Source organism: Meleagris gallopavo, chromosome 19, assembly GCF_905368555.1.
Source record: "Meleagris gallopavo chromosome 19, MGAL_WU_HG_1.1, whole genome shotgun sequence".
NCBI lineage: Eukaryota > Metazoa > Chordata > Aves > Galliformes > Phasianidae > Meleagris > Meleagris gallopavo.
The window spans coordinates 8,890,663-8,915,379 of record NC_139422.1 but is presented as its reverse complement, the minus strand read 5'-3'; the positions used below and the strand labels follow the sequence as shown (position 1 = coordinate 8,915,379).

Here is a 24,717-nt window from a genome sequence, read left to right as displayed (position 1 = left end):
GGGATGTATACAAGAAAACTGTGCCAGTGGTGGAACTGTGCCAAGGATATAAAACCCTATAAAGCTTCAGCAAATAATAAAAAGTCCTAAGATTGTAAACATTGTGAATATAATGTAAATTGTATTAACATCAATTTACAAGAGAAGTTGGTTGCACACTCTTTTCCTTTCTCAGTGCTGTAACCAAGAATCATGCAAGTTGTGTGTTATCAGAATGGGAACTGGAATGAAGCTGTTTTCTTGGAATGCAGTCAATTAAAAAAAAATTAACAATATAATGGTCTGTGAAATTGGGAAATCAGTTGTCTTTCAAATTCTTTAAGGAAGATAAAAGTGGCTAAGAACTTCAGTCATAATTTGACAGATTGCTGTAAAAACGGAGGATGTATTTCTTGGAAATTTCCATAACTTTACTGTTGTCTTTCATGAAACTCACTAAAAAGTTAGAAAAGCACCTCCTTGCCTTTGTTTCCTGGTTCACTGTGCAGCTTGCAGTGGGCTATGGAAAGCTAGTTTGAGTTACAGACTGCCTTGGATATTTCTTGGCATATGTCATACATTGTGCAGGTCTGTCTGTGTCAGCATCTCTGCAGAACAAAGGAATGCCATCTTCCTACCTGATTACATCCCGTGTTGCATTTGGGATCTGAGATTTCAGCTTTTGAAATCTAGAACAAACAAGTCATCTTGGTAGTTGGTAACTAAGGTTTTGTCCTTATTACTTGGTTGAGCGACTGCTAATATGAAGCAACAAGTTTAGAATGCTTTTGACAATATCAAAATAATCACTATTTGCTCTTCTTTTATAGCACTCTTACTTTACTGTGCCTGACATCAGAGAGCTTCCTAGTATACCTGAAAATGTGAGTATAATAGAGGACCATGCACTTTAATTTGCTGCTGATACTAAAAAGAAAGGGTAAATAGCTAGCATTACCTCTAATGCCTACTAATACATTGCATTCAGCAAAACACTGCTGGTTGTTTAAATAAAATTTAGGTGTTTAATTTATATGAAGTGGTGAGAGAGAGAGAGAAAACGGTGTTTCTGAGTTCAAAGGTACAGGAGTAAAAGGCCTATTGAAGTACATCTACATCATACCAGAGTGAAGTTTTTAGTGTTTGCTATTCTAATTAAGCAGAGGTATCAAATGACCGAGTGCGTAGCAAATTTACAGAATAATTATCTTAAGCTGTAAGTAGAGATCGTTACTTGAAAAATACAAAGCCATGTATTATTATCACTCTATTATTACAAGCTGTTAACACTCAATAATTTCTTTGTCCTAATGAGTGAGAAAATGTAAAATCTATAGTTTTAGCCTACTCAAAATCAGCAAAGAACAGGGATTTGGTAACTGTCTGCATGTGAAGGCGTGGTGGACTTTCAAAAAATTCCGGGGACCAATGATGTTAATTTGCATGAATGATAGGACTTTACAACAAGACTATGAAGGATTCTTGGAAGTAGTCCCAAGGCAGTTTTGGTTACCACTTAGAGGAGTGCTACAAATATTCTTCTTTATGTAAAAATGCAAAATTTGAGCAGAAAGGATTTTAATCTCTCTCAGGAAGTTGATTTCACCTTTATAGCTAACTTGTACTTTTAAAGAAACTTCTTACAACTAAGGAACCAATTTTTTCTTTTGCATCCAGATTCAAGTTTGTTCTCTCTGTAATGTTTCCATAGTTGTGTTGGCTTTCTTGATGTATCGGAAGCTGAAATTAAAAGCTAAATTTGGAAAGTAATTATTATTATATAGTTTGTTTTTTTTTCTCTGTTAGAGAAAGAGCATGCTAGTTTCAAATAAATTTTAATTAAAGAAAAAAGTTTTGGAACAATATGTTTCTGGCTTTGTTTTTAAATTTATTCAAGTGTCCCGAGGGTGTAATCTAGGCAGTGCAAGAGTTCAATGTTTCAAACATTTATATTGCTAGTATATAGTGAGAATCAAATACCATTTTGGTATTAACTTGGCTTGTCCTTTAAGATGTCGTGGGTATATTCAGACATTATATACCCTTACTTAAATTATTTGTATTAATTCAGAGGAACATCTAGGTTTGAAGACTCTTGTGTTGCTTTGAAGCTGCATTTCTGACTGTTGTTGTGCAGAGTTGTCATTCTTTCATTTGTGATAACATTTTCCTTCTGTATCATGTTTAGGCTATAACATTGAAGGGTTTGTCATCTATATTTGTGACTGCAAGTTGAAATTTATTGAAGTACTGATAGATAAACTGATGTGGACAGGGAAAAAAAAGGAGATCTGTCATTCATTCAGTGAGACCTTTCAGAAAGAATGACATAGGACTGGGAAAATACGATCTGTTTCTTAGGTAGTTTGCTGAAAATATATACCTGGATTATTTAGGGCCACTTCTTCTGAGACTTTTTAAACCTGACAAAATTGTCTTGTATGCTTTTCAACATTACTTAAATTTGTTACCAGATGATAGGCCTGTGGGAAGACAGTGCTAGCATTTGCTTCTCTTAGATATTCTTTAATATGCACCTGCTACATCTCTTAGCCAATTTTCTGTGTCTGACATCTCAGTTTTCTTACTTGAGTATTTTGAAGTCTGCCTTAGCGTCATAAACTTAAATTTATGGCATGAAAGGAAAGAAGGGGGGGAAAAATAGAAAGAGTGAAGGAAATTATTAGGACATTCTTTCTCATTTGTGGATGATTTGGATAGCAGATTACACTTGGAGCTTTTTATGTCTGTTTAAAAATGTTGTTGGTAACTTTTCTGTCATAGGCTTTCCATACAGACATATATCCTCTAGTCAATTCAGTAGATATGCTTTTTGCCCTAAAGTGCTTTATTTTTGCAGAAATGTGATACTTTAGCAGTTATTCAAGAATCTGTTCCTGAATCTAAAATGGCTGTCAGTCTAGTGTATTTCCTGCCTTAATCCAGACATGATTATTTGTTTATAGGATTGATATTTCATGGTAATCTCTTTTATGCTGATCATCTCAAACTTTAATAATTTTTATTTGGTAAGCCTCAAATCTCCTGGAGAGTGTGAAATGAAGTTCATTTCCATTTTACAGGCTGGTAAATTAAAAGACAGAAAAAATGAGCAGTAAGAAACTAGTGACAGGATTAAATGTAGGTCTTCTGGCTTGGACCTGCTTTAACTGATGTAGAGCAGCTTCACACATGCACGACAGCTATACTTTGTGAAGCCTTTACTAAGTGTTTATGCTCTGTTCGTTATGTCTGCTGGTCGTGTTCACTTTATATTCAAAGGCATGAGTCAGCTTCCCAAAACATTTGAGCAGGAGATGTGATGAATGCTCATGAATCAAAGGCAGTTATAAAAGCAGAGGCCTTGGGCCAGAAGGAGTTGGAAACCCTTTGAAAGCTGAATGTTCAGCCTTCATGGAAAGGAGTGCTGTGTGATGCTAAAAAGCATCCTCTTTGAATCATTGAGTGGTGCTGATGTGCCTCTGAGGAAATGTGGCTGTTTTGCTGTAGGTATCCTGGGCACTGATGTCATTGTGAAGGATGGGCTCTGCACAGTGTCTGGGGTGAACCAGGGCACCTCTGGGAACAGAGGTGGAAGAACATTTTGTTCATTAACACGTGGTATGCATGCATGCACACCCGAGTTAAAAAAGATAGGGCTCATTTTATGAAAGAAAAATGTTAAAATTCAGATCCACCGGTCTAACTCTCATTGCAGTTGACCATTTTGTATTTCTTTTGTGTGTTTTTCCTTTTTCTATTAAGTATCATGTAATTCATAATGAGAATTTTATCTATCAGTACGGCTTTCATGTAGAATTGCAGCATATTTCAGCAGACGTACAAGGACATTAAGTGAGCTTGGATCTCCATTCATCAATTGGACTGCTTTATTCAAAATCCTACTTATTGATAATTACATTTTAAAACTCCTAATAGCAAAATTTTTAGTAGAACCAAACTTTGAAGTCATATGTAATGGTTAATGGAGTAGTGGAGTTTGGACAAACAGTCCAAACAGGACTGTTTGGAATGTTAACATACTTGTTGCAGTTATCTGACTGCATCACACCAGTGTGTGATGAACCTCAAAGCAGTTAGCATGGACACTTTGGTGTAAACATTAACTCTTTTAATTTTTTTACAGTTTGTAAATACACTGTAACTTCAAAGAGAAATGGAATTAATTGCAGGAAATACAGTGCAAGTCTTTCAATTTCCTAGTAATAACTGTTTTATTTGGGAAATTCTTATTGCTACATCTCTTATCTCAGTGCCTGGTTTTTAACTTGTCATACTGTACATCTTTCACTGTCTGTTTTTCTTATTATTCCCCTTCACTTTTTATTTCTCTACTTAGACTGTTTTCTGGAGTGCATTGTCTTTGTTATTCTGGTCTCTGGAGTAGCTGCATGGCATTACTGAATTATTTTAACTGCATAACAAATGACCTAACTCATGTTAGACTTTGAATTTGTGATATTACAAAGAAAATAAACGTATTTAGAAGATGAGGGATTCCCAGTAGGAGGATGGAGAAGGAAACTTGTTTTCTTCTACTGAAATAAAAAACATTTACAGAAATTCTGTAAATGCCTTTCAGCAGCAGCATAAAATGCTGAAGTATAATGCATGTTTTTAATTTGCTTGAGCTTCACTCTTTCTTTGCAGAGGAGGGAGCCCTTTTTTTTTACCTTTAGTGAAAAGTTCTTCATTAGATGACAGAGAAAGAAAGGACTGTTCTGGACCTTGAGAGTCAATGTGCACGTCCATTTACAGGTACTAAATAGCAAATGATCAAAGAGATGATTGTTCTTCAAATGAACTTTCGAAGAAACATAAGGGAATGTTGTAGCCATTTCTACTGAATTTTGAGGAGTGGTGATACCAGATCCTATATTCTGTTGTGAAAATCCCACTCTTTTTTCTTCTTAGCAAGGTTTAAATCCTAGCAAACAAAGTACGCAACAGTTCTACTGCAGATTGGAACGCTTTCATTTGTATTTATTTAACTCATTCATGGTTTTGTCACTTACGAGACATGTCTTTCAAAATACATGTGTAAGTCCCAATTTCATCTTCAAAGATGACAGCTTTCTTATAAATACAACTTAGAGCTAACACGTGAATCTCCCTAGTATCAATACATTACCATGCAGCCCACATGCTTTGCAGGTGCTGTTGGCAAATTTCTGAGCACAGGGAAGACTAAAGCCTTGTAAATCTTCCCATCTGAAAGCACGTTTCTGTGTCAAAGCCACTATTGCACTACAGTAAACTTGAAAGAATAATTACGAACCCATTCTCTGTGTCTGTTTTCCCTCTCACTCGTCGATACTTCTGCCTTACAAACATATACGTGCATGTTCATATCTACCTACGTCTGCAGGCTGAATGTAGGCATTAAGTTTTCCTTTTGCCATACCCTTCATTTGGGTGGCTGCTAAAGAAGTTCAGTGAGTTGCTGGAGAACTCTTTTAATTCGCACCATTTGCAGTAATTGTGTCGTCATGCGTTGTGTTTTGGTGTCGTGGAAAGATGGGTGAGAGGCGGAAGAAGAAATGTAGAGAAGACAGCTTATGTTTAGACAAAAATATCATGCTAATCAGCACAGATGGGATGAGAAATACAGAAAAAGTACATGATAGTTTAATAGGTTTTTGGCAAAATGTGTTGGCTGGTTGTTTTTTTTCGGTTGTTTTTTTTTTTTTTTTCTCCTTTTGACTGTACCTATCTGCTGCAATAGCTCTTCTATAACAAGACCTGAATGACTGCTTTATGTTAACATGTTTGAGGCTAACTCTAATGAGCTTAGTTTTTACCAGTGTAGATGTGGGTACAAAAATCTTCCAAATACAAGGCTTAATTTTTCTTCGGCTCTTTGTGTTTGGATGGCAAGCTGTGGAACATATTTCTGCACAGTATGAAACATCTTGGCAGACTTCTCAGGCCAAGTATTGGTGGGTTTAGAGTTATCTTTGGATCTGTCAAAAGTGCTAATGGGCTTTGTTGAGCTTCTTTAAGTTTCTAAATCATATTTGCTTTTTGCTTTTCTGTGCTTTTTTATTTAAGGATGATTAAGATTGCACTTGAATTCATGACTAATCCAATTTTGCTCTCACATGTGCTTTTTGTACAAGTCTGCCTTTATTGTGTAGCAACCCTTTCGTACCCAGAAGAAGCAATTTGGGAACAAATTACCTAGATCAGCATTCCTGCATGTATTAACATTTCCACTACTGCTGCTTTTTTAATTTCTCTGATTTAAGAAAATACCTTTTCTAAACAAAAGACTTTTTTTTTTTTTTTTTTAGCTGGCCTCACACTATGCAACAAAAGCTTTTATTCTGGAAAACAGCATACATTTTGATGATGTTATCTACCTGATAGCTTTCTAATCTTGTTGGTTAAAAATCTTAGGATCGCATTTGTAAGTTTTAATTCTACTGCTTATTAGGATAATCTTAATTCCTTAGTAAATAATACATCTTTCATGCCACTGCAGCGTGTGCACCGAGCTGTTGCACTGGTAATGATGTATGGGTGCATTTCCTGGCTGATGGAAAGTGTGTGGATGAAACCTGCTTTCTTTTGTTGGTTTTTTTTCTTGTTTTGTTTTTTTGAACCACTGTTGCTCAGATGGTGATGTGTACATCTTCAGTAGCATTACCTGCCTGTGGCTTGGTCTTCCTACCTTTGCTTTAGAGGCAGTTTGCAAATGAACTATGTTTTTTTTATTTTTGTGCTGCAGTTATTTTTCTACTGTATAAATATATCAATCAGTCAGGTAAATTTGTCTTTTCAACTGTAGAGAGTACAAAGAGATCAGATGACCTGTGTAACTGCTCTTACCTTGTGCTAAATGCCCATGTGAATTTCCAGTGATAAGAATTACTTTGGTATAGGCTGGAGTTACCTTTATTTTCCTTAAAAAAAACTTGAATTTGCCTCAGTAAAAGTGGCATATTAGAACATGATTTTTGTGCTTCATCAGGCAGCATTGACATTTTTTGTAGAAGTGATAGAACACGTTTTCTTTCTCCAAGAATTATCTTGTATTTTAGAACTGTGTATGAAGCATCCTCAATTTCATTAATCCGTGACCTATCTCCCCAAAAGTCAGGGGAAAGATACTGCTAATTAAAAGCTGGTCTGACACAAGGTGACCTACTATGTGTAGCCGTGTACTCTATGTAGCATAACAAGAGGATGGAGTCTGTTGTGGGTTTTGTTGTTGTTGTTTTTAAATGGAAGACTTTGTTTTGTAATATCATGAATCAAAATTATTTTATCTCTTTTTGTAGAGAAATCTGACAGAGTATTTTGTAGCAGTTGATGTCAACAACATGCTGCATCTCTATGCCAGTATGCTGTATGAACGCCGCATCCTCATTTGTTGTAGTAAGCTCAGCACTGTAAGTAAACTGCAGAATAACTGCTTTATTCACATTACTCTTTTTTTTTAATGACAGTCATACAAAGGCAATAAGCTGAAATATCTAGAATGTGAAGAACAATGTTTGAAAGTCCCTACTGAAAACATAATTTTGCAAGTTGTTCTTCCTGTACAAGGGAATATCCAGAAACTTAGGAAAAGTTCTCTTCTTGTTGAAAGACGTAGTAAGCAGAGATGAAGCCCTGCTTTTATATTTAAGTATAACTACCATCATTAATTTCTGTATAATTATGTTAATTGGCATGGAGTTTTTCTGGAGTTCTAGAAAAAGAAGTGTACATTGATGTGCCACTAACCATTCAGATCACTCGAATTTATTTACTGAAGAAATATCTGTATATATTTTTTAATTCACAGAAGCATTAAGTACATGAATGTACTTGGCCTGCAAAAAGGGGCTGGAGATGCGATGGGGTCTCTGTCCTTGGAGATATTTTTAAACTGAACGGTGCCCTGAGCAAACAGCTGCAGTTGATGATATTTTGAACAGTTGAGGTCAGACCTCCAAGGCCCCTTCCAGCCTTAGCCATGCAACCTAAACTCAGTTCTGTGGTTCTAAGGGATGACTTTACCCAACTTCTTTTCCCCTCTAACATTCAAATTAAAAAGTTTTTTGATACACGCTTTGTTGGGCTTTTTGGTGTGTAAGCATACTAATGCTCATGCCATCGTGAAGTCTGCTTTTCATAATTTATTTGGCAGAAAAAGAGACTGATAAATGATACTGTCATATACATTCTCTGGATGCACTCAAAAATTGGACTAAAATGAGACAATCCACTTTTTTTTTTCAATTTTGTTTTAAAAGGTTTAGTCTTAATGCTTTTTAGGCTCCATCGAGGATCTGAGAGATAAAAGGTACTGAACACTCTGGAGTGCTCTCTTCTAAAAATGACTGCACATCAAAACCAAACATGAGCTTGATTTAGTTCAAAGTTTTGTGTTAGGCATTTGAAGGTTTGTCAGTCAATAATATTGTGATTTTTCTTTCTAAAAGAAAATGTTAAGTTTTCATTTTGTTTGCACTGTAAATGGATATTGATTGTTTTCCTTTATGAATGGTATGCATAAGATGGTTTTAATAAATGCTGCTTTCTTGTTCTATGGCCTAAGTACTCAAACGATCCTTTCTCAAATACAATCCTCCATGTCCATTTGATGAGGTATTACCTAGCCTGTTACTGTTTGACAATGACCTACTTTGTGATTGAGGTTAAAACTGCTTCATGGAATTGTAAATACTATGTGAAAGGCTGAAGTGATAGGATGTAAGATACAAGGCAGAAAAAGGAAAGAGTAAATTACAATAGTTATTCTCATGTTCTTTGGTAAGGTAAGTAAATCTAGGAGAGTTAGAGTAATCTCTGGAAACTATTAATAATTATTAAATGTTTACAATCAATCCCACGTGTAACTGATAGAATTGGAGTGTTATGTAGCTCAGTATCATAGTGAACTTGTAAAATCTTGATTTTATATCTGCCGAGCATTCTAGGTCCTCTCTACTGAAGCAAACTAAATAAAATTTAAAGAGATGATTATTTTATAAAACTAAGGAATGATGAAAGTAGGGAATTAACAGAGAAGAGGAAAGAATGGCTATCCAGAGCATTTCAAAATGTGTGGTTGGTTGGTTTAATCTCTCTCTCTTTGTGACAGAGCCTGGGAAGAAGAATTACTTACCTGTCACTTTGCCTTCCTTAATGAGCCATTTCACAAGTAGGGTTGTGTTTTCTTTCCTATCTTCTGCTTTTCCTCTTCCTTTTGCCTCTGTCCAAGATAAAAGCATGTCTCGTTCTTTGGTAGGGAGGGGTATTCATACTGCGCATTCTTATCTTACAACTTTATATATAACTGCTCCAAGATTGGAGTGACAGTGTAAGACAGGTTTGAAGCGTTGGGCCGGAGCCAGTGATTCCTTGCCTGCACGCTCTGCTCTGCATGTTCCAGCAGTAGGAACAAGCTGCATTATTTTATTTCAAACTGTGCTCAGCGGAAGCCAAGACCTTGTAACTGGAAACGTACCAAACTGAGAATTCTCAAAGTAGAGGGAGGGTGGTGTGGTGGTGGAGAGGGGATTGGTTTCTTGGTTGTTGTTTTTTCTTTGGTGCTTTTTTTGTGTGTGTGTGTGTTGTTTGTTTGTTTCCTTTTTTTTAACAACAAAGTAGAGGGATCCTATGTGCACTTAATTCTTTCCACTGCACACTTCAGTGCACACTGCAGCACACTTCATTCTTAAAGCTTAAATATATCAAGTAAAAGAGTGAAAAATAAGCAGTCTTGAGTAGAAAAGTCTTTTATGATAGAATGAATTCATGCTGTAGTAAATCACGTAAAATTCGAAATATCCTTAATACTAGTTAGAGGTAAGTGGGTCTGTATTTATTAACTAGTTTATAAACTGTATGTACTGAAGCCCTGGAAGATTCATTTCTGTTCTCTTCAATTTTTTCTCTTTTGTTTTCTACAAAAGGAAATTCAAGTAATTTTTCAAAACATTAATTACTTTTTCTTAAAAACAACAGCAACAAAGAACACTCCATGATCTAACTACTCATACAAAGCCAAATGTGAATCAGAACACACAAAAACTGTTTGACAGAAGAGCACCTACTGGTGGGAGCATGCAGTTACAAAAATGGAGCAAGCTTTCCTGCAGCCCAGTGTTCTGTCTTCCATCAGACCTTCTCTTGCAGCCCTGCCTCAGGAAGGAACGCTGACTGTGTGTGATGACAACAGGTTGTCTTTCATCATAAAGAGACGGCTTACATGAAACTAGATGAGTCTTACAAAACTTAAATTTGTGAAATTTGATCATATTTCTGTTTGGCTCCATCTTATTGGAGTGAATTTCGTTACTTACAAAGCAATATTAAAGTGGTGTATTATTGCAAAGCAAAAAATACCATTTTGGTCTTTTGTTCTTGAAGGCTTAGAGGCTGCCATTGCACTTCTCCCATGTCACAGAATGTTCTCATACACAGCCTCTTCTTCCCCAGTAGGTTTCTGACATGTCTCAGGGCTCTAAGGTTAAGGAAAACACAACGTGTGATCAATAACATTCACTAAATGGCCTTGTGATACAATGTAGCTGAGCTCACAGTGTTCTTGTTCTGCAGCAGTCTTACAGCTACTCTTCTTCAGGTGTGAATTCTTCCTTCCCAAGAGCTCTGTTGCAGCCCTTACAGCCTGCTGCCAACGTAGGTTTTCACCTCCATACGCAGTCTTTACAACACCCCTATTTTCATTGCTTGATTCTTGTACAACTCAGTCTTCATGTTTCTGCTGTGCTTTTAGCCCCGAGTGATGCAGAAAGATGATCTTACACTCCAGTGTTGGTAATTTTTTAAATATTATGTTTGTAGTGGTGTACTACATGTGTAACATAGTCCATAGTAGGAAGAGAGTAAAATATTCTGGAAAATGGCCTTTTATAATTCAACAACATTTCCTAATTTTTATATGTTTGAAAAAACTCCATTGATTAATTTGCTTTTAAAACCACAAAGGTAAAATTGTAGAATGTGGTTCACTAACTCTGTGTCTTTTGTACATAGCTGTTTTTTTACGTTCTCCAGCAACAGCTGCAGGAAGCTGAGGTAGTGGAACTAATCTTATTTTAAAATGCTGGATTCCTATAGTTTTGACAGTTGGGCATTTCTCAGGCTGCCTTATTATTAAGCTCCTGTTTTCTGTATGGCAATCACTAATCAGGTGAGGTCTCCAGCAAATATGCTATTTTTTTTTTATGAGTCCTTATCTTGGCAGAGTTGAAGGACAGTAGCAGAGCTTACTTGAGGTAGTGTGTTATTTGAATTCATGCCAGATAGCAAGGTGGGAGTACATCTCAAAAATAAGTGACAGGTTCTGCTCAGATGTCTGCAGTGTTGAGCATTATGTCTGTTTAATCTTTTCTTGCTGAGTTTTAAAACCAATGGAAGGGGGATTTGGAAGGGGCCTTCTTGGATTACTGAGTTCAGTCCTCTACAGCATCAACCAGGCTATGTAATAATGCCAAGAAATAATCCATTTAAACCTGATAGAACCAATTCTTATGTAAAAAATTAAATTTTTAAGCAGTTTTGGTTTTAGACATCTTTTTGATTTGGAGAAGAAAAACTGAAAGCATGTAGAATTGAGTCACATAATTTCCTGCAAAGCACTACAGGGGTTCTCCCCAGGACTGGACTAGCACTTTTGTTTGCTATTTTTGAGCTTTTTAATTCAGTACCTGCCAATGTCAAAACCATTCTGAATGAGTTTTTAAAAATCACTGGAACAAACGATTGGTGAAGGGTAATAAGATAAAGATACTTTTTAAGTAATAAAAGTATGGTCATTGAGTTTGATGTGGTCTATTTTAAGAAAACTATGCTACTGACATTGTACCTTCCTGAGCTTAAATATTTTTCAGCTTGTTTTATAATTTCAGTGCATTTTTATTGTATTAATGGATAGTAATTGCCAGGATTAGGGTTTTATTTACCCTTACCTTCTTTTTCTTTCCTTTATTTCTGTATTTGTTTTGCTTTATAAAACACTGGGTGTTCTTTTCAGGTTTTGTTTGTTGAATGAATTGTGTTTTCAGCTATTTAACAAAGTCGGTCAATGTTAACGACCAAAAACTAGTTGTGCTTTATCCACTGGTACCCTTTTTTTAATGGGAACACTGAATATTGTCTGATAAAGCATGTTATAAACCAAATTTGATTCTTTACTTTTTTTCTTACATCATTAGCTTTTTAAGGTTTTTTGTTTGTTTGTTTGTTTTTTGTGTTATTAATGTTCTTCCATTAATCTGTGTTTTTCAGTTAACTGCTTGCATTCATGGATCTGCAGCTATGCTCTACCCAATGTTCTGGCAACACGTTTACATTCCTGTTCTGCCCCCACATCTCTTGGACTACTGTTGGTAAGGCTATATATATATATATATGATATATATGTATGTGTGTCTGTGTCTGTGTATATATATAAAATCTAGATTCACAACAGCATTCACATTTCTGTATTGCAAGTCTGAAGTCCTCTTATATGATGATACTGTTAGTCTAAAAATACATATGTATATTAAGGAAGAGGTGAACCTACTAAGTAAAAAAAATACTAATGGCATCAGATAATTGTGTAATGGTATGTTGAAATACACTGATGTGACTGGTTACTGTGAAATGCTGCAACTTAAATATTTTGTACTTGTAATTTGTTTTCAGCATATTTATGTTAAATCATAAAATTTGAATTAAGACTCTGCAAGCAAAAAATACAGTGGAGAAAATACTTTAGTTTTTCTGCTTTCCTGAATTTCTTTTGGGAATGGGGAGAAAGCTGTTCATTTCTCTATAATCATCTTTTCATATTCTCATTGTGTACTTAGAATGTATTTACCTTAGTTACGGAAATGACTGTAATTCCTTTGAAAACTTGTTCTTGGTCATGATGTTTCAGATTTTGGCACATCCCAAAAGCAATACCAAATATTGTCAAAGCTGGCCCTGTTTTGTCCATGAGCTTGGGGCAGCTGCCCTCCTGAGATCCCTTCAAACAAAAATTGTTCTGTGATTCCACACTGTCTGTATGGCTCAAGAAATCTTCTTTGCAGCTGACATGTCCAGATCCATGTGTCATTAGGTATCTCTTGGAATTGGTCAGTTGTTCAGAAGCCTATCTACAGCACCTCTCAAGCAGTCTCTTGGTTTTTAATTTCTTTTCTGGCACAGAGTCAAACAGTTTAGTCTAATCAGCCATAACGTAATATCTCCCATTTGATGCATATGGGACTGGAGGAAGGGAATTCTGAGTAATTAGCAAAGGAGTTTAAAATCCTGCAGCACTGAGTTGCTCGGCTGTTAGTCATCAGTGTGTGACTTGCTGATTTTCTTCCCACTCTGTATGCAGCAGCAAATGAAGTTTGCCCAGGAGGGGTGGCTGCCCGCTTACCTCAGGTGGCCCAGGGAACTTAAAATTTCAAGCCCTGCTAGAGAGTTAAAGGAATAGTTGCTTGGACATGCAGGAATGGAACTAGGAAGTCCAAAGTTTGGCTTGAGTTGAAGTGAGGAATGTATAGGGTACCTAGAGGCTTCTAGAACCAAAAGGAAAACACTAAGGAACATGTGGACCTGCTGCTGTATGGGCACACCATTGGGTGATGGAGAGCATAGAAAAGGCAGAGTAAGCAGGACATTTGCAAATTCATGGGAGAGGAAGGATTTGACCAGAGAGTGCTGCTGATCCTGGAAGTTGTAAGGCTGTGCTTCACCATGCGTGAAACGAATTGGCAGTGAGGGATGTCCTGAGAGAACTGTTACACATCTTTGAAAAAAAGCAAGAAGGAAAACCCAGGGAAGGAATTACAGGCCAGTCAGCTCTGCTTCTATTCCTGAAATAAGTATGGAACAAGTCTTCATGAAAGCACCACCTCTGCCCTCTCTCACCACGTGCCCTGGCAGTTTAAAAAGTCCTCTGAAAAAAAAAAAAGAGTTGGAAGTGACTGTGTCATACTATTTCACATTTGCTCTTAGTATGGTGATTTGGAGGAGGGTATTCTGTTGTGGTTTTTTTTGAGTAATCCTGTTCTGTGTGACGCTTTCTCTGCATTTAAGAAAGAGGAAGGAACTAGCAGGGATAACTAGCATTTTTAAGTGCCAGAAGCTGAAACATGTAGGTTTAAAGGAAGCTTGCTCCTCCGTAGAATATTTAAATGTTAAGTATGTGCCTATTGCGAGCATACACAGAATGGAATCTAAAAACTATTATCTCCTGTAGAAATGAACCTTCAATTTACTCACTGCACAGGAAGGGCAGGTTCTAGTCATTTGCACTGCCAGCAGGTGCCCTTTCTCTGCATAATGGGCTTTGCATGTGTAATTAACACATGAAGGCTGCTGCTGCCAGTTTTTTCTTCAGGTACATGCTGCTAGGAGTTTTCGGGATGAGGATGTGGACCACAAGAGGCTTTTTTGCTGGGTTTGAAGATGAGATATTCATTGACTTTCTGACAAAGCCGTGTTAAAAAGGGGCTGAGTCCAGATCCCACAGCTTTGTACAGAGGTGTGCAGAAGCAAACACTTGGGCAGTGTACCCAGAGATAAAGACATGAGGCATTGAGCTCTACTCGAATGAATTCTTTCATGCTGTAACACCCTACCATATAACAAATAAGCCAGCCAGTGTGTGAAAAGTATGATTTTAAAACATATTATTATTATTATTAGGTTATAATTGCACGCTCACAAATACAACAGATTGCCTTAGCCTGATATGAACTTCATTTGGAGAGGTAACCACATGCACAAATTGTTTGAGTAATTAGGTTTAATAACAATTTGTGTGGCATAATGATATTTCTTAAAATAGAGTTCATTTATTTTGTAACTATGTGAAATTAGAAAGGTAATTTTTGCCTGTCTGTTCTGAGAAATCAGCTTCACTCTGTCTGGCTTAAGGCAATCAGATGCTTATAAGAATCTGTCTCTACAGGAAATGACCTGAAACTATTTAAAAATACAAGAGTTTATTTTAATTTAATTTTAATTATTGTCTTGTTATTTTTTTCACAAATGTGATGTAAGAATTTTAAAGAGCTAAAAGGGAAACTAAGGAAGTTTGAAGTGATGTGAATTTTTCCATTCCTATAAGTGCAGAAAATGATATTCCTTCAGTTCACTGTTTGCTGTCCTTTGGTGCATACTGACTGTGCTGTTGGTGCTTCTGCATCTTCTTCAGAACTTCGTGAAAATTGCTGAAGGGTATAAGATTGCTGTATTACTGGTTATCTTTGAAAGTCTTGAAAAAAGTATACTCCATATATGATTATTTGCTTTTAACCATTTGAGCTCCAGTGTAATCTTTTTGTGGAAAGGAAACTTTAAATGTCCTGACTGATATACTCCATCTCAGATCCATGTTTGTGAAATTTGAAATCTGTTGCATTTCCCTGGGGCAACACACGTGATGACTACTAAATCTTTCCAGAACTACAAAAAAGTAAAGCAGCTCCCCTTCCAGAGACTGGGAAGGTAGAATACTTTAACTCTCCTCATGGCATTTGAAGATTCTTTTATTCAAGAAACTTCAGAGCGGGGAGAGTTCCCTTGAGCTGTTGTGAGAAAGATGATGAATTGGATAATTGGGTATTGTTACATGTTAATGATAACTCTGCTGCAAGCATGCTTATAATGAATGTCTCACTGACATGGTTAAAGCTCTTTTTTTTCCTGTAGCATAATGTCCTTTACCTTTGTTTATACATCACATACTTTCAAACCACTGTGGTTTCTGATTTTTGCAGCTTGACCTTTGCTAATTTTTTTTAGCTTATGATGGAGAAAGAGATCAATTTTCTTCCCACTTCTCTCTCAAAAGGATTTAAAAAAAAATTAATATTTATGTTCAGTTGCACTCCTTATTCATGTACCTAACAGAACTGAAAAGGCCAAAACCCTATCTTCAAAATGTTTGTTCTCACTATGCTTGCTCTTTGTGCTAGGAATGCAGAGCCAGTAACAGTGGCTCATGTTCGTGTTAAAGTGATTTCAGTCATTTGATTCCTTGTGCATTGAGGGCCGGCTCTTTTTTTTTTTTTTTTTTTTTTTTTTTTCCTAATTAGGAACCGCTCATCATTGTATTTTTCAGGCCAGGGAGAGATTTTGGGTGGAGGAGACAGAAAATTGGTGGGAATTCTATCATTAAAGTTCACACCTTAATGCACAATTGCATTCTCCTTTGAATAGAGAACAACAGAGGAGGCACATGAACTGTTGCTGTAGGAGGTGGGACTGCATGCCAGCAGGTGCCAAATGCACTGGTTAATGGGCTCCTGCTACCAAGCATCAGTAACCAACCACGTGCAGATACTTAAATTTGGCCAGATCACATCCATCTATTTTGTTGCTGAGAGTTTAAATATTTCTTGATGTGAAACAGTCTATTAATTTTCCTCACTGCTTGTTTCAGTTTGGTTTTTACGTGGCATAAAAACATTCCCACTGTGTCTGTTTTCTTTCCTTTTGCTCTCATTGTCTGTGTTTAAAATTAGCCTATAAGAAAAGACTGTCTTTACCAGGCTGCTGTGACACAGCCTAGCATGTTCTCTCAGTCCAGAGCTGTATCACTGGTTATTATGTGTGCTTCGACCAGAAGCAGCAGAAAATTTTCTAAGGCAATTTGAAGCGCCCTTTATATTAGATAGATCTCTTAGCAGCCAACATAGTTCATTGAGAGAGCCCTTTGCAGAGCCCCCTGACACAGGGGCATCACATTTGTGATGTTCCTACTGGTGCAGTTTTCCCTTTCCCCTGGAGTTTTTGTTGGTTTATATATATATTTTTTAAGCTCCCTTCTCTCATTTTCTAAATCCGCGCGTTGCTCACTGTGTGCCTTTACAGAGGTGGAGGGGGCACCGAGGGGCACATCCTCCTGCTGCTTGGGAAACAAAGGTTCCTTCCTCGTGAGCCTCTGAGTAGCTTTGGGTGTAACCTGCTTCATCTGTGTACTCACTGGAAGCTGTTGCAGTTGCTCTTCTGGTTTCTTAGCTGTGTTGTTTCTACATCACTCCAATTTATGCAGTCAGGTTTCTAATTTGCATCAATTACCCTGATAAATTTGGGATTGAATTCTTTTACGTCTCAGTAAGTAAACTGAAGAGAAATCAGGAGACTGCTTAATGCATAAAATGCAGGTGGTGTATGAGCAACACATTAAGTCAGAGTTTGTGCATCAGGACTTGAACTTAGTAAATGTGATCTAATCAATTTTCCTGGAACTGTGGAGCAAATTGGTGCAAATCCCTGTGTAGCTATAAACTATGAACTTTCTTTGAGATCTGTAGGTTTTACATTATGTTTTCTGGTGAATTGCAGGTTTGTTTGTTTGTTTCTTTTGAGTTGAACTTTTTTTGTTGGTTTTATTTGTTGTCTTTCACTTAAGAGGAAGCCTCCCTCTATTTCACCTGATTCTCTTCCAATTAGTTGTTGCCCACCTCTTGGGACCATAATTAAGAGGTCTCTAGTTAGCCTAAGGAAACGAATCAGAGAAATTGTAAAATGCAACTGTAATAAATGGGCAATATCTCACCATTAAGTCCACAGTATCCATATTCATGCTTATGCATTGCTGCTTTAATGATTTGGTATTTACCTGTAGAACTCGTTTGATTGTAAATAACCCTGCATCGGGAACTGCTGTGACAGGAGAGGAGTAATAGCCTCAGTCTTTGTTCCAAAAGGCTTAGGCAGGCTTTTTGTTTAAGCAGTGAATGTGCACAGCAGAAATTGATACTTCTTATTTTGCACTTAATGGCTATTGCCTGCCATCAAACAGCGTTGAGTAATTGCGAGTTGTGGCTGTGGGAAGCGCCAGGACTCGTCGAGCAGTGCGTAAAACTGGTCCGTGGGTCAGTCTTTAATCTGTCATGGGTCTCAGAAGGATTAGATTGCACAAAGCGTTTCTCCTGTTTATACAAGCAATGGATGTTACTGAAGCTGACTGGGAAGTCTTGGAAATGCACGTGGAACCTGGTAAAAATGGCTTGGGACCTGAATGGCAGTGGGGAAGGACTACTGCAGCGTGGTCTGGATGGTGAGAAGTGCACAATCCTCTCTGGTACAGCATGGGAGCTGAGTAAGTAATGGCATACGATGTGCATCTTCAACGTTCACTTCAGGTGTACTTGGTGTATTTCTTCCTCAGTCATGATGAGTGATGACAGAAGAATGTAATCTCTTTGGTAGACTTGATAGGAAATAATTACATGCTCTTTACCAGAATTACATTTTATTATGGTTATTTATGTGTACAATCAATGAATATACAGATGGCATAGTATATCCAGGAGTTTGGCTGATGTAATTATTAGACTGGAGTAGGAAAAGAAAGACACTCACCCTATCCTGGGCTCGTGAAATAGACTCCAGTGGAGTGGATCTCCAGAAGAGATCCTTCCCCACTGGCAGTCAGCTCTTCAGCGGCTCTAGAAGAGGTGCAGCCAGGTTCCACCCCTTCCTGCAGCACAGCTGAATTGTCTTCACCTGTGCTCCCATGGCTGATTCATTGCTCAGGTGATCAATCAGAGCTTCAGGCCGTGATTCAGCAGCCCCATACACTATGTTTGCTTAGTTCATCTTTTGCAAGTATAAGGAGCTATCACAGTGAATTATCCTTAAGATGTTTTTGCTGTTGTCTTGTGGTTTATGTATCATGGAATATATTTTTTGTCCCTCAAAGATAAAGTTACTCAATATCATCTTCTGAGCTTTGCCTCATTCCCTAGCTGAAATCTCTGCAACTACTCACAAAGGTAGCACAAATGTTGCAAAATTAGTGCATTTTTAAACAAATTTCTGCTTTGAAGTTTGCTTTTTCTTATGGATCAGCAGAATCTCTCTTATGAATGAGTAAGCTAAAACCACTCTTTGTAGTGTTACAATATCAACTTGTCCTGCTGCTTTCTCTGGCCAGTCCAAGTGCAGCACGAGGCACCTGACTGGGTTCTTTAAAGCACAGCAATGCAAGGTTACAGGAAAAAAACAGCTTTCAAAACCTGACAAAAGTTGGAGTATTGTGGCCTTCATACCATCACTGTAATAGCCTTTACATGCTGTATTGCCTTTACTTTGATGACTTTCACTAGAAAATTGAAAAGGCAATTCATTGCATCCAAAGGTGACCCTTGTGTCTTAAGACATATCTTTCTATCAGTTCCTAAAATTTTACTGGGAGTGTGAGGTTTTAAGGGTTTAGGCATTTGCATTCTTCTGTTGATGAGCTGGGCAATCGAAGGATGGACGTGATACAGTTAATCAACTTTTACAGATTCAGATTTTGTTATGCTTGGTGACAGGCTCTGCTTTTGGATGCATTAATAAAGTGTCTGGTTTTCTGGAATACTGCACTCTTCCTGCTTCCTTTCATTACGTTAGCCAAGGTTCTACTAGATGAGACGTTTGCAGTCTTACGACTTCCTGCCGAGGTTCAGACTTTGTATTTTTGAGATTGAGGCTGTCGTGTTTCTGAAACTACTTAATTAGAAACACATTCATTTCAGTGTGTACTGGAGGAGCCTTGAACAGCATAGCAAGGCACACGGGGAAGTTGAGCATTTGTGCAGCTGGCAACTAAACCAATGGTTTATACTTTGAATGTGAAATTACTGGGTATTTTCTTGCTCCTGGAATGTGGCCATTGGAAATGAAGAGATGTGGGTGAAAGAGAGAGTGTTTGTCACAAATAAAACATGCAAAATGACAAATAAATACTCCTCAGATGAGCAGCAATCCATATGCACTAAGTGTGTATCATGTTGAATGGTAAAAAATTGTAACACATATCCAAGAACTTGGATATATGTTTTGGTTCTCATCTGTGGAATCCCCAAGGACGCAGAGGCTTTGGGACTTGTACCAAATCAGTTCCTGAGTTAACAGTGCCTGTGTGCTGTGACAGGGTGCGGTGTTGGGTGAAGCTTGGGTAAGGGCGTTCTTGCCAGGCCGTGCAGTTCGGTGAGCCTCTTCAGAACTTGTTGGGTTCTTTGAAGTTATTTATGCTATGTATGTTTGCCTTCAAACAAGAATAAAAGAACAAAGCAGTGTTTCCATGCAGAGCATGTAGTATAGAGGCTGTCTACGTCCCTTGGTGCAGTATCCAACAGAGTAGCAGTTTTCAAGGTACAGCGATAAAGATGATAATTATTAATATGCACACCAGAAATTGTTACTTTAAAAAAATTTTCCTCACAAGAACAAGAAGCAGAGTGATTTTTGCTGGTGTGCAGCAGTAGTTCTTTCAGTACTGTTCTTCCCTTACAGAACAGTAGGCACCCATCTATAAAAGCAATATGGAAGATATTTTAAAACAAGGCAGAACAGTGACATTTCTCTTCTTTCTCATCTGAAATTGAAAATGAGCTCTTTAAGCTTCTGTATCCAAAATCAAATGAGGCTCTATTTTAAAAGTTGTGTCTGTCTGTGCTTTCAGTTTAACAGGCAGTGTGTGCCATATTTGCAACTAGCAGTTTTGGCATCCTCTTTGATATGTTCTAATAAGCAATGCAAATATGAGCTTTTCCGATTAGCTGAGTGGGAGTCCTGTAGTAAAACTTAATATTAGAAATACTGTATATACAAAGATTCAGCTTTCATTCAGTATTCTTCCTTGTTACATAGTAGCCCATATTGCTGTTTGCTAACATGGTTGAACAGAAGACTGGAAAGATGAGTCTTTCTTAACTTTCTGTTTGATAACAGAAGTGTCACACCTCTGTTTGAAGCAATAAATTTGGCCAAAGAACCTCTCGATATTGTTTGTTATTGTGTTCTGAAACAATGATTCCAGCATATGCCATAGTAATTATGGAGTTGATCAGAATCTTCCAAACTAATTTTTACATCCTTGTTTTATAAATGTAAATATTTCAAGATTTATACTTAGTTGAATTATTTAAAATGTGTCTGGACCCATAATCAAAGGGTTTAAAATTTACACGATGCATGATATGCATTCACTGAGCTAACCATTTAATTCTACAACTAAATCAGTCTGCTGAAAGAGTACAGAATTATTTGAAAATTGTACTTTAAGAGATCACCTTATTTTGTGTGTGTGTGTGTGTTTTAATAGCTGCCCTTATGTACTTGTCTTAAAAAGACACTTAACAATTCTGATGTCGAAAGAAATTAAATCTTATGATAAGAAGGGAATATTGCATAGTAAAAAAAATCTTTCAAATATGGAATAAAATTATGTTAACATGTGGTTTATATATATATATTTATATATATCCCAAAGTCTAATCCAGAATCCCTGGTCTTTTCCTGTAGCTAATTTTATAAGTCATATGTGTTAATCCAGTGCTATGAGAATGTAAAGCAAGTTTTTTCCTCCTCTTTGCAGTGCCCCAATGCCCTACCTCATTGGAATACATTTAAGTTTGATGGAGGTAAGTCTTTCTAACCATTTCTGAAAATACATGTAGTTTTATGACTTAGACCCACATCCTCTAAGTAATTTTACATACAGTCATTATGAATTAAAAATGAAATAATCCCATTAATTTATTTAAGAGCGCGCAGAGAATTGCAGTTAGGCGTCGGTAATCGCGCTAAATCGTAAGGAAGTCTTCCTCTGTACCTCGTGCCCTCTGGGTGTCCTTCGTTGGCAGTTCAGCAGTCAGTGAAGAGCTCGTGGTGTGTTCCCCTCTCCGTTCTGTTGCTTCATTTAGTCAGCTTTCTGCCTCTAGTTTTACTCTGTATTCACAAAGGCAGAGTTAGTATTAAACCAAAACGTTGACAGTTATAGTTCTCTTTTGGGCATTTACAGCCAGATTGTTTTTTTTAGTTTTTGTTTTTAATGTTGAAAAGACCTGAAGAGAAGGAACTTGTTGTTAACATTAACACAAAACTGGCAGAAAAGCAGCCCTCACAGAAAGCATCACATATAAACAATCCATAATAATTTGTCTGACTTTAAACCAAATGAACAACAACTAACACAACCCACACCCTCTTAAAAGTGGAAGTAACGCATTTCCTTTTGCTTCCCGTACTGGAGAAACACTTGATGACTTTCCTTAAGAGTATCTGGAGCACATAAGCTATTAATTTAGATGCCTATGAAAATGCTTGCTCTTATTAATTGTGCCCCTTTACACAGGAAGCCTGAGTGCTGTGTATGTGCTTGATGAGGCATTCCGTCTCAGAAAGCACTGCCTCTCCGCAGGAACTTCAGTCAGTACCCAGTGCTGAACTGGAAGGTTTTGCATCTGCCCTTGGAAGTTAGTTGGCTTGTGCCCCTGTTTGAGATACATGTGTTTAGAAATTTAAGCTTATTTGTTTCGGGTATGTAACAACTTCTGATTCTGATTTTTTTCATCGTATAAATTAATGCATTTTACTAGAATATTTGTTTTTATATTGTCCATAAAATTTATTACTTCTCTGGAAGTATGTACTGATCAAACATTTTCTTTCATAGGGGCATAGCAGTGAAACAGTGATCCTCTCTGTCTTCATTGTAAAACTTCAGTATTATACTGTGTAGCTTTCCTTTTTTTCCCAGTATTAATGTGAAGTCAATTCTTAGAAGTCACCTTTTCATAAGCTAGATGGAACATTCAGGACTTCCCCCTGCTCCTGCTTGTACACAGACAATTTTTGATGCTCTAGATATTTCTAAATAAAGTACAGAATTTTAGTACGATGTGTTGGTAAATAAGCTATTGATCCAAAAGTCAGCATGTACATTTGTTTGCGCTTAGTATGTTTTTGTTAAAGGGATTTCTGGTAATTGCATCTGAATACTGTGTAGGCAGGGCCAATGTAATATCTGGGGAGTAGCCTAGCATATAGTTTTCATATGGGGCAAGAGTTTTTCGGCCCGATGTCTGTGTCAGGTAATCATCGCCTTGCTTATTAGGGTCCCTCTAGTAAGAGGCCTGTTAGAGGGTGGGGTGACATCTTGATGTGGGCACTTGTCAGCTTTCACATATCATCTTTCACAAAGAGCTACCTGGTCAGCCTGGCGATGGGTGTAGAAACAAAAAACCGGTAACTACTTGTTAGAGTTGCTTTGTCTCGCTCCTGCCTTGCAGCTTAAGATATTAGCTCTTCCTTCGTCTCAGTTTTCCACATTGCAGGGCTCTGTAGGCCTTCCAAACTCCATCTGTAAAAACTCAAAAAAAAATGAGCTGCTCTTGGAGCAGCCAATTTTCATCCATTTCTATAGCTTGCGAAAAATCTGTTTCGTACTAAATCCAGTATGGCTTCTGAATAGCTGGAGATTCTGGAACACACACACATTGGCAAAGTGCAGCTTTTCAAAGTGCCTTATGAAGTAAATTAAATAAATAAAACTGTCTTCTCTCCTGCTCTTACGGATAAATCAAATTCCTTCCAATACAGCTAGATGTGTTTTTACCATTGAAAAATAAAATAAAATCACACAGTGAGCTATTGTATATGTTGTTTGTTGACAAGTGCTGTATAATTTGTCTGTGCCTTGGGAGAAGGAAAGGTGACATCTGTCAAACAAACTAGACAATAAATAGTTTACCTCTTAGCCTGGTTTGGGTGTTGAAAGCTTATTTTCTTTTTCCTTTTCCTCATATGTAGGCTTATTTGTTAGAATAACTGTTCAGTAGCAACAGCAATTTATTCTCGTGTTCCAACAGTTGAGTATTTAAAAAAATATTTTGTGTTAATTTCTCCATCTCAAAAATATTTTTATAAACGGCAAAGAAAATATTGTCATTATGAAGAATCCATTTTTCATTAAATGCTGAAGTTTCAGCCCTTAGTCCTTTTAAAAGTGTTAATTCACATGCTCTAGATTCAGAATAAGGAATTAATTCCTCTTTTCCCATTCCATTTAAGACAGGTGGACTATCATCTTCTGTGGAGCCCCACAGGGGCAGGGCACATGCAGGCTCACAGTTCTGCTCCAGCAGCTCTGCAGAATTTGTCACTGTTGCATAGATATTAGTGGAGCCTAAACTTAAGCACAGAAAGCTGTGGTGTAAAGGGAAGAGAGACTTTGGAGTGTAGGAGGAAGAATAATTCTCCAGCTTTGGTGTTGCTTCTGTGGCCTTTTGCTCTCCCCATCTCACAACAGGACCTCTGGCAGAAATACCATAGCAGTTATAATGCTTTAAACAAAGTGCACCCTCTGTCTCACCTCAAAAGTTTTATTTCAAACCATTGTGCATCTTAAAGTTAGTTTGCAGTCTCCTATTATATGGAGTCTCTAGAAGGAACAGCTCTTTTAATGGAAAATGACAAATTTTTCTTACAATTAAAATATCAAACATATCCACTGACTGTTAAATCTAATTTGCTGTGACTGAAATGTTCTCCAGTGAGATAAGATAATCTCCTGTTATAGGTCAGAGGGCTCTGGCTGATATATGACTGAAAATCTTGGTAGAAAATGTAGAGCTGTGTTTTGGGCTCTTATTTTTCAGCTTTTCTATCATCACCTAGTTAGTCATTCTTTATAAGATTTCCATTTAGCAATCCACAGAGTAACTTCAAAGAAGGCTAAAAGTTTATAAGCTGTTGGATAAGCAAGGCTGGAGTTATCACATGAATAATGGAACATGCTTACAGAACTAATTGAATTCATATTAGACGAAGATAAGTACTTAGCACTGATAAATAACGAGATAGGGAGCTGAAACTCCATCAAACGAACACATCCCTTTCATAATCTTACCTTATGTTGTGCCTGCATGCTGCAAGCTATTTTACTGTTAATACAACAGCGAATCGACCTTTGTGTTACACGCAGCATCA

At 37.2% G+C, this 24,717-nt stretch overlaps 1 protein-coding gene across 14 annotated transcripts in view; it reads left to right on the top strand.

The window, feature by feature from the left end:
* DENND1A (DENN domain containing 1A) overlaps positions 1-24,717 on the top strand; it is a 174,585-nt gene that overhangs the window by 72,736 nt on the left and 77,132 nt on the right. For 12 of the 14 annotated variants that reach the window (XM_085239413.1, XM_085239403.1, XM_085239405.1 and 9 more), the window contains exons 8-11: positions 810-863; positions 7,284-7,394; positions 12,247-12,347; positions 21,323-21,368. In XM_085239413.1, the coding sequence (XP_085095539.1) occupies positions 810-863; positions 7,284-7,394; positions 12,247-12,347; positions 21,323-21,368 (312 nt within the window). The remainder of the gene's footprint in view (positions 1-809; positions 864-7,283; positions 7,395-12,246; positions 12,348-21,322; positions 21,369-24,717) is intronic. The other 2 variants (XM_085239412.1, XM_085239404.1) reach the window with 1 other exon arrangement.